This window comes from Sphaeramia orbicularis, chromosome 24 (assembly GCF_902148855.1).
Source record: "Sphaeramia orbicularis chromosome 24, fSphaOr1.1, whole genome shotgun sequence".
NCBI lineage: Eukaryota > Metazoa > Chordata > Actinopteri > Kurtiformes > Apogonidae > Sphaeramia > Sphaeramia orbicularis.
Genome location: NC_043979.1, coordinates 43,941,502 through 43,956,689, shown reverse-complemented (window position 1 = coordinate 43,956,689; position 15,188 = coordinate 43,941,502). Strand labels below are relative to the sequence as shown.

Below are 15,188 nucleotides of genomic sequence, written 5' to 3'. Positions count from 1 at the left end.
AGCCGGAAAGGTCTATCGAAAAGCTACTGCGCATGCGTCGACTAGATAACCACACGTGCATGTTGTTATTCATATATTACCTGTCTGTTGCAGCTGTTTTACAACAATTTAGTGAATTTATATGATCATTTTCTCCTTGAAATATTTCTTCTGTGTCTGAAAATGAACACTGAAATGAATGAACACGGAAAAGAAGACGAAGATTGTCTGTTTCTTGAAAAAGTGCTGGATAAACTGTACGACTTTGGTGAGTGTTGTTAGCCGGTATGCTAGCTTAAAAAGATAACGGGGTTTCCACGAATGAATATTGTATCTGGAAGTTAAATTTATTTTCTCTCACGTTTATAACATTGCTATTGGTGTGTAATAACGTTTGAAAGAAGTCACTTGTATTAAGTAATATCCTAGTCAATGCTAACCTTAGCTAGCTGCTCAAATAAATCAGTAACGGTCTTGTTTATGTAATTAAATCAGTATAAAGTTACAGTAATACAACATCAGTTTGTACTTTTTTACAAAGAAAATTCGTTGGACTCGTAGCTAAATGTGTAGTTTTCGGTTAAATTATGAGAAGGCACGTTAAGACACAATTTTATAATACTATGAGACTCAGACACTATCTAAAACATTACCAGTATTCACCATTTTATGCACTTTATCAGGTGAAAATGTATTCATGTGAAGGAAAAGAACACCCAGGTTATGACAATACGACTGAAAAACTGTAATAAAACTAAACAGAATCAGACGCACAATGAGGAAATTTGCAGTGTTGCAGCAGCATCGTTATAATTCTATTAACCCTTTCATGCATGAATTATGAGAACGTTAATCGAGATTTTTTTCCTTTATTCCTCTTTAGGCATTTAAAAAACAAGGAGATGAAATTTTTTTATGAAGCTATTTTTCATGGAGTTGTAAAAATGTGCGTTTAATTTTTAAAGCAACGAAACGTGTAGTTACTGGTGTACTGTGTGAAAACTATAAAATAAAAACATAAAATGCTGCTAACTTGGTGTTTTGTCACATTTTAACATACACTACAAACAAAAAGTTCTGGATATTTAAAATTTTTGGAGCTTTTTTTTCAGTTGGGATTTTTGCACAACGCTTTTTACTTTTTTTGTGTGTGAATTGAATTGAAACACATTTTTTTAAATGACCAGACATAGTTTTATTTACAAATGGCAAAAATGACAAAAAAAGGGGACAAAAAACAAAAAGAAATATCCTTAACTTTTTGTGTGTAGTGAACTCCAATACTAGTCACTTCATGGAGATATTATGCAAAAAACAAAACAAAACAAAACAAAACAAAAAACAAAAAAAACTGTTGTTAATTACAGTCTAATAACGATAACAAGTAATTGATTTACACTCAAACATGTTAGATTTGGTTTTATCAAGAACAGCCAAGTTACAGTAATGCCATCAATTGCAGTGTTTTGTGTATTGTGTTGGCTGATATGAAACTAAAATAACAAAATCCATGAATATACAAGAGAACAGCTGTAGAATAACTGTCCACTGTAGTGACCACTGTGCATGAAAGGGTTAAAAAGACTAAAATGAGAGCTTTTTTTTTTTTTTAAACTATGCTCTCTCTGTACAACAAAGTAAACAAACAGTAAAAAAACCCCACAACTAAAACAGTTTAAATAAGTAAAAAACTTTTGTACAAAAAAAGTGTAAAAATATTTAACTTAAAATAGAAAGAAATGACAGATAATGATTATTTTTTTTTTATGGTAAATGGCAGATAAATTCTTTTAAGTAAGAGGTTATTATTGTATTGTTATTGGTAAAAGTTATCAAGATTCTGTGACTTGACAAACAACACATTTTAGTAACTGACTGCATTCTGTTTTTGATGTTACAGGTAACAAACCAACAACAAAAAAGAAGTCTAAGAAGAAAAAACGAAAGAGGTGTGAGGAAGAAGATGATCCTGAAAACGCCTGCAGTGACGACAACGCAGCAGATCACCAGCATCAGCAATCAAGACCTGAGCAAACAGGTTGGAAATAACAGACCTGACAGGATTTTACGTCATAGCACAGTCCAGGCTCTCATCCTAAACTACATTTTTGCTGTTGTTTTTTTCTCAGATGAGCTCATTCAACAGAAGAACCAGGTGGAGGTTGTGATTTTTCAGGACCCCAGAAAGAAACTTAAGACCAAACAGACTCCAGTACCTGAAAACACACCTGTAAGTTCAGTTTCACAAACATGTCATGTCAGATCAACTTAAAGCTTCACTATTGGATTTATTCTATTGTCATATTGAGGAAAAAACCCAGTAATTACTCGAGTTTATTGTGATTAATATACTGAGAAATAAGAAATCTGTCTACCCAAGTTTTGATTTCAGGTGTTTTCTGACAGATACTGTGTAAAAGTCTTATTCCACTGTTAACTTTGTAATTTTTTCAGGGTTGAAAATCAGCATATGCGTTCATTTGTCACTGTGTTCTTCAGATACAACAAGAAAATACAGGAAATATGTGCACAGCCTTAAAAGACACAAAAAATTAGACTAAAGGTGTTGTAAAGGTTCCCTATTTAGTGTGACCTCTGACCCCATGAAGAAGCAGCACAAACAATTAGAAACATCTGACATGTGTTAAATGAAACCTGGTGTAAAACATCAGAAAATTAATGTAACGAATCTCATATTGTCTGAACAAAAGAGTTAAAGATGTTAAGTGCAAATGGAGGTTACATTAAATACCTGAAACATTTGTTTTTCATGCTGTACATACTTCTATATATCAGACTGGATCTAATACAGAGACAAATGCATGTGTGTGGACATTAGAACTTTACTAAACCAAGGACTGTTACACAGTTACTGTACATGAATATCAGCTGTTTAGATTCATTCATATATGACACAAGTTCAGAAAAGTGTCACCTCTTTTCAAATAGTGATATAAAGCAGCATCAGGTTCATCTTTTGATATTTAGTTTTTTAGTCTAGAGAGGAAAGGAGGACATCTTCAAATTCTGGTGGTTTTTTCATCTCTGATTTCAGCGCCTGAACTTATTAGTTTAGGTGAAAAAAAAAACAACTATATTTATTCATTAGATTTTTGCAACTACTGTGCATGTGAATAAATGCTGAGTACCCAGATCTGAACCATCTGAGACCCAGGAAAGTCAAAGTTTGGGCTTTTTTATTTATTTATTTATTTTTCTTTACATGGAACAGCATAAGGTGACAGATTATTATTATTATTTTTTTTAAATTGGAATGTTATTTGCAGCGGGCAGTTATACCCCACCCCCACCCCTACCCCAAGTAAAGCTGACAGATGACAGACATGCATTACTGGGTCTCAGGTTATGAATAGATTTCAATAAACAGCTGCTGAGGTTTATCATGCAGAGCTCCAAGGAACAAACTTTAACTTGACGTATGTTCACACCAGCCCTGTTTAATCAAACTCTAGTTCATTTCCTCAGAAAGTCTGGTTTATTTTGGGAGGTGTGAATTTGCAAATTAACTGTGACGTGGACCAAAAAAGCGAACTCTGGTTTATAAACGTTGGTCTGGGTCTGATTCTCGTGAACCAAATGCAGGAAGCACACTACAATGGAGGGCACTGTGGGTAAACACAACCTCTGTGTTCATTTTCATGTGGTGGAAATGGAAGTTGTCCTGCATTAACCAATAGATGAGAGCGGTTTCTTGGTCATAGTTTGTCTTGTTTTCATTTTTGATAATATTTATCCCAATATAAACTATATTCTGACATTTGTCATTATTGTTTTGTATCCCAATTCAACGTGTCCACATACTTTTGTCCATATAGTGTAGTTAATGAAGGATCTCTAAGTGTTTTCAAATACATGTTTCTTTCTGAATGTATGTTTTTCTTACTAATAGAAGGTTAGACAGGATCTGACTGAGCCACTGGGTCTGTTGGTGTTTTTTCCAGTACACTGTTTCGCAGACAGAACTACAGGGTGTCCCATAAGTCTCCATACATAGGAAAAATAAATGTTTCTTGACATAAACCATTTTTATTTATATAATATGCTCTATATGACTGCCATTTTGTCGGGAACATATTTCAATGCGTGTCCTCCACTGCTGAAGAACTATAAAGAAGAAATATAAAGAAATACATGTTAGAACCATATGTATTATGTCTCCTATGTATGGAGACTTATGGGACACCCTGTATAAACATGCATAATTTTGACTATAGTCATGTGTCTCTGTTCTTTTTGTCACTTTCAGCCCCTTCAGACCAAAGAGAAGAAGCATAAAGAGCAGCCGGAAGAGCTCAGTTTGGAGAAGGTGACACTTTTACCACCGTCCACCAGCTTTCCTGTTCCAGAATACAGTTGCGGAAAAAATTATTAGACCATCCCTTGTTTTCTTCAGTTTCTTGTTCATTTTAATGCCTGGTCCAACTAAAGGTACATTTGTTTGGACAAATATAATGAGAACAACAAAAATAGCTCATAGTAGTTGAATTTCAGAGCTGATATCTATCCATTTTCCATGTTTTCTTGATAATAACCAAAATCACTTCAGTTCTTCCATCAATATCTATGGCACTGTACTGACAAAAACAGTGCTTTTAGGCATTCCATGTTTTCTTTTATGTCTGTTTAAGTCGCATGATACACACAGGAGTTAGTATTTTATTGCATAACCATTGTTTTTGATGACTTTTGATGGTCTAAGAATTTTTCTCTGACTTTTTTTTAACTCTGGATCTGTGCCTGGTGGTTTTATTCCCTTTCTGTTTTGTTAAATGTTTGCTCCAGGCTCGACTGGAGGTTCATCGCTTTGGAATCACAGGATATAAGAAGGAGGAGCAGCGAGTGTTTGAACAGGACCGAGCAGTGATGCTGGGAGCTCGGGTAAGGAAACCATTTCATACCTTTTATTCATTTGTTCAAGGGCGGGGGTGTATGTGACTATACCAGGAAATCCAACCATCCTACTGACGGTTTTGTCCATCCCAATTCTTGGACACAATTTACCCAAGTCTTTTCAAATTTCACATAAATGTTCTTTACATGTGCCTTTCTCTCAACTTAAGCTTTTTTTTTCAGTTTTTGAAAAGATTGAAAGTTTGTGTAGGCAGGGTATCAATGAGCAGGAGGGGGTAAGTGTTGTGTAAATGGGTATGGGTATTATTAAGCTCCCCCTATTTTTTCACTTGTTTTATTACATTTTGTCAGATTTGCAGAAAAACTTTTCCTGAATTAAATTGTTCCTTTTTTCAGACAAGCATAAAGTATCAGTTTTGTTTAACCTTGACAAAAAAAAGACTAAATGAACCTTATAGAACTAATTTTGCTGCTGTCATTTAATGTCATGTCATGGGCACAAAGCTAATTTTCTGATTTTCAGTGTTCATACAGGTCCTTGAAATCCTTGAAAACGCTTTAATTTCAGTGTTGCATTTTCAAGGTCTGAAATGTGCTTGAATTTTAGGCTACGTTTAGATGGTAATGATCTGAACCGAAAATGCAAGTGGTGTTGCAGGGGTGGGGGGGCATTTAACTGCTTGTGGTTTAAAAATAATCTCAAAGTTAGTGTGTATATGTGACGACACCTGTCTCTTTATTCAGTTATTCCTTTCACCGTCAGTTGAAGTTTTGCTTCTTTGTGCTGTTTTTTATGTTCTATATAAGACACTAAACATCTGAGTTTCGACTACTATTGGTACTACTGATTTGCGCATGCGTGGCGTCTGTCAAACCGCCGGCGGATCTACTCCTAGAAATCCAGCCTTTTAACTACTTATTTCTTGCCTTTCAACGCTTACTCACTTGAACCTAACCTCTTAACCGTGTCTTTTTAACTTGACGCCATCAATCCAAACCTCCATCAGGACAGGTCAGTATTGTCAGTGGATCCTTACCTCTGGTTGTCACCCATCGCTTCCCGCGCTCTGCCCGGTATCTCGCTGTTTCCACCATGGCGTCATCCTCATCAGCCGGAGATAGTCCTCTTGTCGAAGCCAACAAAACCCTGGTAAAGGCTTACCAAACTATCTACAAACTATTACCTCAAAGAGGAAATACTGCGCCTCTCCGCAGAACTCGAGGAGAAAAATGCCCAGCTCTGTGGTTTCTCCAGCCGCCTTCCCACACTGTCCAGTCTGTTCCTGAAAAGCGCAGAGAAGCCCAAAGCCTCCTGTGATGATACGGTGTTATGGGATCCTTCCTCTGCCTGTTCTCGCCCCCCCCGTGTTCTACACCCTGGTCTGAAGTGGTGATTCGTGGCCGCAAAAAGAACACGAGCAAAGACTCACCACCGCCAACCATCAGCACATCAAACCGCTTCGGCGTCCTGTCCGTGGAGGACGCTCCGGCTCCTCCCCCCGCGGCTGGTGTGCCCCCCATCCCACCTGGCTCTGTCCCGGAACCGGCTCCTGCTGACTCCGTGGCTGCCACCGAACTGATTACCGGCGACGGTCCTAAAGCCGGTCCTCCTGTAAAGCCGTCGAACAAGGGTCCCCGCTCCTCGGTCCGCTCCTCTGCCCAGCGCCGCCTCCTCTGAGAGGCCGTCCGCCGTCACTCTGACGGTCCACCCGTGGAATGTCCACCTAGAGAGACCAGGAACCCTTCACCTTCAACACTGTCTCCTCGACCACTTTTCCCTCCGACCACCGCTATCCTCGGGGACTCCATCATCCGTCACGTCCGTTTCTTTAACGCCATAACCAGGTGTTTTCCTGGTTCCACCGTCACCTCCATCCTCCATGAACTCCCTCAGCTGCTGCTCTCACTGCCGTCCACCGTTACCCGGATCATAGTTCACGTGGGCTTCAATGACACTTCTCTTCAACAGTCCGAAGTGACGAAGGTTCATTTTAAAAACCTCTTTGATAAACTGAAAAGATCCGGGAAGGCTGTTTTCATTTCCGGGCCCCTCCCCTCCTTTGCCCGTGGTGTGGGCCGTTTCAGCCGACTCCTCAGCCTGAACACCTGGCTCCAGTCCGCCTCTGCTCTGAACGGCTTCAGTTTATTGATAACTTTAATCTGTTCTGGAACCGCTCCTCCTTCTACAAGTCCGATGGCGTCCACCCCTCTACACTAGGCAGCAGCGTCCTGGCTCAAAACATTCAACACGCTGTCCAGACTAAAACCACTCCCACACCTATGTGACTACGCTCCCCGTCTTCTGCTGCAGTCACCTGCTCCCCCTGCTGGTCACATCAAACATCACCACGTTCAGAGTCTCCTGTACAGTCTGTAGTCAGACTGAATACCACCCCAGCTGATCTCTCCTCCTCTCCCAGCCCCTCACTAATGACAGTTACACCCCTCACTCACACCAGCTCACCTTTGAGGAACAATCTCTCTACTGGTCACCATCCTATTCCTGTTATTTTCGGTTCACGTATGGGGTTTCACACTGCTAAAAGGCATCGTACTATCACCAATCTCCGCCCATTAATATACACCGCAGTCATTGGTGCGTCCTTCTCTATAGGGTTATGGAATTGCCAATCTGCAGTGAACAAAGCAGATTTTATTGCTGCCTATGCCAACCATCACACACTGGACATCCTGGCTCTCACTGAAACCTGGATTACGCCTGAAAACAATGCAACCCCAGCCACACTTTCTATCAGCCACACATTCTCTCATACCTCTCGTCCATCTGGACGAGGAGGTGGTGTGGGTCTGTTAATTTCCAACAAATGGAAACACAATCAACTCCTACCTTCAGTCAAATACAACTCCTTTGAATACCATGCCATCCTAGTGACAGCACCAGTCAAACTTTACATAATTGTCATTTATCGTCCACCAGGGCAACTGGGTGATTTTCCTGATGAGCTTGACACTCTGCTTTCCTCCATCCCAGAGCATGACTGCCCCATGCTAGTCCTCGGTGACATGAACATCCACTTAGACAATCCCAGCTTCTCAGATTTCATGTCACTAATACTCTCTTTTGAGCTACAGCGGGTTTGCAGTCCTCCAACCCACAAAGCTGGTAAAGAGCTCGATCTCATTTTCACCCGAAACTGCATCACAGATGCCCTCACAGTCACACCTTTACACCTGTCTGACCACTATTTCATTCAGTTCAGTGTGTCTCTCCCTGAAAAACACTCTGCTCCCTCCCCCATGGTCTCTTTCCGCCGCAACCTCCGCAATTTGTCCCCCACCCACTTCTCCACTGTCGTAGCCTCCGCTCTCCCTCCCCCCAGCACTTTTTCCTCCTTAGAGGTTAACGATGCCACTGAGTCTCTGTGCTTTACACTTAGCTCCTGTCTGGATAATCTGTGCCCTCTATCTACTAGACCCGCTCGATCCTCCCAGTCCCACCCATGGCTCAATGATAACCTCCGGTCGCTGCGTACCAACCTCAGAGCCGCAGAGAGAAAATGGCACAAAACAAAAAGCTCTTCTGACCTGATCACATTCCAGTCACTATTGGTATCCTTCTCATCCAGTGTCACTGCTGCGAAGAAGGCTTACTATAATAACAAAATTCATTCTGCCACCGACACCAAGAAACTATTCTCAACCTTTAAAACACTACTCAACCCTCCACCTCCACCGCCCACTACTAATCTGACAGCAGACAATTTTGCTTCATTTTTCACAAATAAAGTGTCTACTATCAGCAGTCAGTTCACTGATCCACCCATAGACTGCACGCCTCCTTCTTCAACATCATCATCATCACACACTGCTTCTTCTCCCCTGACTATGGCTACTACTAACTCAACTGATAAAAGCCCAACTGCGTCATTCCCCTCATTTACTCCCCTCACAGAGAACGAGGTGTCTAAACTCCTTTCCTCTAGCCGTCCTACAACATGCCTGTTGGACCCTATTCCATCCAACCTTTTACAGTCTGTTGCCCCTACTATCACAGCACCAATCACACATGTGATTAATGCTTCACTGACTTCAGGAACATTTCCTACAGTATTTAAACAAGCGCAGGTAACACCACTACTCAAAAAACCTTCCCTCACCCCCACTCAAGTGGAGAATTATCGACCAGTCTCACTCCTCCCATACCTTTCTAAGATCATCGAAAGGGCTGTTTTCAAACAGGTCACAGAATTTCTCTCCCAAAATAACCTCCTTGACATCAACCAATCTGGCTTCAAAATCGGCCACTCCACTGAAACGGCTCTGTTGTCTGTGACAGAAGCCTTGAAAGAGGCTAGAGCAGCAGCCAAGTCTTCAGTACTCATTCTACTGGACTTATCAGCAGCATTTGACACTGTCAATCATGATATCCTGTTATCCATACTCTGGAACATGGGCATCACAGGCCACGCACACTCCTGGTTTCAATCTTACCTTACTGGTCGGTCCTTCAGTGTGTCCTGGCTAGGGCACACATCAACAGTTCACCGCCTCACCACGGGGGTCCCCCAAGGCTCTGTGTTGGGCCCCCTCCTTTTTGCCATATACACCACCTCACTCGGTCAGATCATCCACTCACACGGCTTCTCATATCATTGCTATGCTGATGATACCCAGCTCTATCTGTCATTCCCACCTGATGACTCCACAGTCTCAGTGCGGATCTCAGATTGTCTCTCTGACATATCTGCATGGATGAAAGCCCATCACCTTCAGCTGAACCTGTCCAAAACTGAACTGCTGGTCTTCCCAGCTAAGCCAACCATACAGCAGGACATCTCCATCACTATTGACTCCATACCTCTGGCTCCTACCAGTGTAGTACGTAACTTGGGAGTCATGATTGATAATCAGTTGACCTTCACGGATCACGTTGCCTCTGTCACCCGATCATGCCGTTTCACTCTGTTCAACCTAAGAAAGATCAGGCCATACCTAACCGAACAGGCCACCCAGCTCCTGGTGCAGACTATGGTTATCTCCCGTCTTGACTACTGCAATGCTCTTCTAACGGGCCTCCCAGCTTGTGTTGTCAAACCACTACAGATGGTCCAGAATGCAGCAGCGCGTCTGGTCTTCAATCAGCCTAAAAGGGCACATGTCACCCCCTTACTCATTGAGTTACACTGGCTACCCATAGCTGCCCGCATCAAATTCAAATCTTTAATCCTAGCCTACAAAATTCTCCGTGGGTCTGCTCCTGTCTACTTAGGTGCACTAATAAAAGCTTATGTCGCCCCACGACCACTCCGCTCGTCTGGGGAACGTAGTCTGGTGGTCCCCAGACCTTGTACAAGACAATCCAGGCTCTTTTCATGGGTCGTTCCACGTTGGTGGAACGCTCTACCAAGTGCTACAAGAACAGAGTCATCCCTGCCTATCTTCAAGAAGCTCCTGAAGACCCAGCTCTTCCGAGAGCACCTCCTGTCCTAGCACTTTCAAACATTCCATTTTAAATATTCTAATAAGGTTTTTCCCAGGACAACCACAGATTCTTTCACGATTATCTCTGGAGCTGCTGCGGTGGTCCGGCCTCTTCCCTGCCCTCATCATCACCACTCACTTATCCTCAACCGCCTCCATGTGTCTCCCCCTACTCCCCCCTTCTCCCCCTCTCCCCCAGTCCCTATCTCTATCGCTCTCTCTTTTTCCCCTTCTCTACTCTCTCTCTTTAACCCCAACTGGTCAAGGCAGACGGCCATCCTCCAGGAGTCTGGGTCTGCTCGAGGTTTCTGCCTGTTAAAGGGAAGTTTTTCCTCGCCACTGTCACCAGTCACAAGTGTTTGCTCCTGGAGGATTCTGTTGGGTTTCTGTAGAATTGACTTAGAGTCTGGTTTTGACCAACTCTATATATAAAATGTCAAGAGATAACTTTTTTGTGATCTGGCGCTATATAAATAAAATTTGATTGATTGAGTGATTTAATTGGTTTTCCCCTGTAAGTCGCTTTGGAAAAAAGCGTCTGCCAAATGCGGAAACATAAACATAAACATAAACATACTAATACATGTTTTTGTGTTCATCAGCCTCCAAAGAAGGAGTACGTCAACTACAAAGTTCTACAGCAGCAACTTAAAGAGAAGAAGCAGAAGGAGAAGGAGGAGGTTCACCCGGTGAGAGGCGGATTTCAGACAGTTTTCACTTTTAATTCAAGGCCAGACAGATGGTTTTACATTCAGACCAAGCAGACATAGCATTAGACTCTTATTCCGATTCATTTTTAATTAATACTGAATGTGTCTCTGCTTTGAAGGACCTGAAGAAGAAGAAGAAGCAGAATAATCCTAGGTAGGTGAACATCAAACATTTTCACTAATTTTGCTGCTTATTTTTTGTCTTTACTCATTTTGATGCTTACGTTTGCCCATTTTTTCCTGATTTTGTTAACTTTTTAAAATCTATCTATCTATCTATCTATCTATCTATCTATCTATCTATCTATCTATCTATCTATCTATCTATCTATCTATCTATCTATCTATCTATCTATCTATCTATCTATCCTTTTTGTTCATTGTGGTTGTCATTTGGGCTTATTTGTGCCCATTTTCTTGCCTACTTTGTTCATTTTTTTTATTAATTTTGTCTTTTTTTTTCACAAATTTTGCTGCTTAATATTTGTCTTTACTCATTTTGATGGTTATATTTGTCCATTTTTGGTAATTTTTTTTAGTCAAACTAGTATTTTTTTTCCCATTATCTATTTATCTATAGCAACACAATGTTAATATTATTAGTTTGTTCATTGTGCTACTTTTTTGTTCAATTCTGACCATTGTCTTGCCAGTTTTGTACAGTTTTTGTCATTTTGTTCATTTTTCACAAATTTCTATCCATAATTCCATTGACATGAAGAACCTCTTCTAAAAGGGAATTTTGGCTAACATAAGCAGCAGCAAATGTAACACAGCTACAAGATTACATCAAAAACACAAAAAACAGACACATTTAACAATAAATACTTAGTAAAAAAAAACATTTATGAGCAGATTAAGAAAAACAAGTGCAAGTTATGGAGTCGACCTCAAGAACTCTGGATTTAAAAGAAATGAACAAACTCAAAGACGTTTCCAGACTTTCTGCAGCTGATTCCACACATAAGGTGTAGAGTAAACAAAATTTGACCTTTGACCCAGTTGACTATTCCCCTATATATAAACATATAAACATGTATATACAAGGTTTACTCTGGACTTTGGAGGTAAAACCATAAATGAGCGTGTTTGTGTCTCAGTACTTGAAATCTGTTTCCTGTGTCGTCGTCTTCAGGGATAAAAAGAAGGCCACCCCATCTGGTCCTGGTTCTGGTTCTGCTCCGTCGGGGCAGGTGGGCCGCTTCAAGAACGGCATGTTGATCCTCAGCACCAAAGAGATCCAGAAAATCAAAGGGTCAAAGAGAGGCAGATAGGTGAGTACACTGATGGGAACTACTACTGGTACCAAATGCACCGAACCTGAAGGAAGGGCGTTTAAAGGAGATTTTTTAAGTTTATTTCTATAGAACATTTAAAACAACACAAAGTGGCCAAAGTGCTGGACAAAGTTATAGATAAAAAATACAAGATATGTTAAAACTAGTAAAAACAATCAGAGATACTAAAACCGATAAACAGATGCACAGTAATAGGATGAATAGCACCGAAAACACAAGATAAAACAAATAAAAGTCACACACTTGCATTAAAAGCCTTTGTATCAAGTTAGTCATAACACTGGTCAACAACAAATTTATTGTTTAAGTTTTTTGAGCTGATTTAGGATCATTTTGGTGTGCTGAATCCAAAAATCACATTAATTTTGCTCAATCAGGTCAACTTTCTGAACTATGCTACATATTGGCTTTTTAACATTTTTGCTTACATTTATGGGCATTTTCACATCATATGATACAAAATTCTTTCATATTTCTTGCAATAAACGAGTTCTGAAGATTTGACTTTCGCCAATTTATGATTAATGGTTTTTTTAATATTACAGGTGAATGAAATGGCTTCGACTAGAAGATCTCGCAAAAATAAGCCTGACGTATTCTGCTCCATCTGCGCTGAATACACTATTGTACCTAACAGGAATCCTGTTAGAAAATGATTTTTTTTCTCTTAAAACCTATTTTGGGTGAGAACTATATAAAAAATCAACTGATAAAGTCACAAAAATGTAATCAATTTTGTGAGAAGATCAAATTTTTCAAAATCAAATTAGCAAAAAAACCTGACCTGATTGAGAAAAACAGATGTCATTTTTGGATTGAGCGGTGCAAAATGGTCCTAATTCAGTTGAAAAAACCTAGACAGCTTGCAAAAAACATTTTTTTGTAACCCAGTGTAATCTGTATCATAACACTGGAAAGGCTCAGAATGTCTGTGTGTGTCGGCACAATTCTGACAGACATTTTTAACAGGACAATTTGGTACCTAGGAGGGAAAGTCCCATTTCTACATTAAAGACAGGGGAGGAGATGTTTTCCTGGAGCATTTTTTACTACATTGCTTAAAATGCCCTTCACACCACAACTGTAACCAATTAATTAAATGCTCTAATACAAAAAAAAAAATAAAAAATTAGTCACCTGTGGAACGGACAGGACTGAAAAACCCCCATCCAATCATTTTATCCGGCCCATGGAAATGATTGAATGGTGATTATGTCTGTCAAACTCAACAGCCATTTGTCCTTCCCTCCTGCCCCCTCAAAACAAAGTCTGCAGAGTTTCAGGAGGTAGGGAAAAGGTGATGAGCTTCACCACAGCGGGAGACGTAGAGGAATTAGGAACGCCTGTTATGTTTCACATTAACATCTGTGCATATTCATTGTGAGGTACATGCGGCACCCCCCCTCCCCCTTTCATGGTCATCAGATATGACCATTTGGACGTTCAGAGGCTCCGTAGTTACCGTGGAAACACTGTCATCTTCTACATTGATTGACCAGTAAAACCCATGGAGTTGGATCAATGACAGTGGCACTTTTCAGTTCAGATTTTGCACAAAATGTACGTACAAAGATTTGTTATTTTTCATGTATTAAAGTTAAATATATGTTGTTTTAAAAAAAATTTGAAAATAAAAACAAACACCTTTGGCGCGGGAACAAATTCTGCCTTATTTTTTCAATCAAAAATGCTGAAGCGATAGTTGGGGGTACTTCAGGGGGTACTCCACTGTAAAAAGTTTGAGAACCATTCTATTCTATTCTGTTCTTTTCTATTCTATTCTATTCTATTCTATTCTACTCTACTCTACTCTATTCTATTCTATTTTGTTCTGTTCTGTTGTCAGACTGTCTTATCCTACCTTATTTTGTTCCCAGTCTCCAAAGGTGGTCTGATGAATGCACTGAAGTCTGGTCAACATGGGGTTCTGAAACCGATGACCCAGGAGCCTCTACAACCGGGTTCTTCTCGGTTCTTGGTCCAATCAGAGGGTTTGGAGCAGGAGGTCGCATCAGCATCAGCACTGGGGAAAAGTGACCACAGAAGAAGACAGATGTTATTTAATGATGAGCTGGAACCGTTCCAGACACCTCCTAGTGTGTGTTCAGACCAGACATGACAGCTGGTACCAGGTCTGAACACGACCATCATCTGTTCAGGAACTTCTACCAACCTACAGTTAACTTTTTTGGTTCATCAATTTTCAGTTTTTGGGGTTTTTTTTTGTTTTTTTTAAATCTACCATGACGTCGTAGCCACTAAATCCTCATCAGTTCACCCGTGATTCCAAGTATCAGTTTGAGGAAATTCTCTCCAGATGTTCCTGAGATGTAGCATTCAATAAACCGGACTGCCACGAGGTCACAGCCACCCTGACCTTTGACCTTTGGTGACCAAACTCTTGTCGTTTCATCCTTCAGCTGATTTTGCAGCATTCTCACAGACTGGTGATGTGTTTTATAAAGCTGTACGGACACTTTAAGAACTATAATAATGAACTAAAACTGCCTCTGAAATGAAAATGTGCATGTTACATTAAAACCACCCAATGAAACAGTTTCTATATTAAACTGTCTTACCAGATATAGTTCTATATTAACCCTTTAGGAGCTTTTTAATTTTGACACCAAGATTTCAAAAAGCTGTATCTTGGAACTGTTTAGAGATAAAGTCATACTGTAAATGAGAAAAATATTGGGTCTGACCGAAAATTTATGATGGGAGTAAACATACTCATTTAATTTGCATATTGTGATATCACAGGGTGGCGGCCATATTGGAAACTTTTAAACATATTTACATGAAAGTTTTCTTTGTTTTTTTTTTTTTTTTTTTTGTCATTTTATCCTTGAAATAAATTATCTTAAGCAATAGTAGAAAATAAAAT

The 15,188-nt window shown here is 40.1% G+C and overlaps 1 protein-coding gene across 2 annotated transcripts; it reads left to right on the top strand.

The window, feature by feature from the left end:
• Window positions 1–44: 44 nt before the first annotated feature.
• Window positions 45–14,472, top strand: fsaf1 (40S small subunit processome assembly factor 1). Of its 2 annotated transcripts, none has more exons than XM_030128362.1 (9): window positions 45–247; window positions 1,880–2,017; window positions 2,109–2,209; window positions 4,247–4,306; window positions 4,783–4,878; window positions 10,896–10,982; window positions 11,123–11,157; window positions 12,139–12,277; window positions 14,179–14,472. In XM_030128362.1, exons 1-8 carry the CDS (start codon window positions 163–165, stop codon window positions 12,275–12,277), a joined length of 741 nt encoding a protein of 246 aa, XP_029984222.1. In that variant the 5' UTR covers window positions 45–162; the 3' UTR covers window positions 14,179–14,472. The 2 variants fall into 2 exon arrangements, with proteins under 2 accessions (XP_029984222.1, XP_029984221.1); XM_030128361.1 differs by having other exon boundaries at window positions 4,241–4,306.
• Window positions 14,473–15,188: the final 716 nt, after the last annotated feature.

Coding starts and splice junctions, on each gene's coding strand:
- fsaf1 (XM_030128361.1), top strand. CDS start 163: ATGAACACTGAAATGAATGAACACGGAAAAGAAGACGAAGATTGTCTG. Junction 2,018..2,108: donor ATCAAGACCTGAGCAAACAG/GTTGGAAATAAC, acceptor TTTTTTTCTCAG/ATGAGCTCATTCAACAGAAG. Junction 10,983..11,122: donor AGAAGGAGGAGGTTCACCCG/GTGAGAGGCGGA, acceptor TCTGCTTTGAAG/GACCTGAAGAAGAAGAAGAA.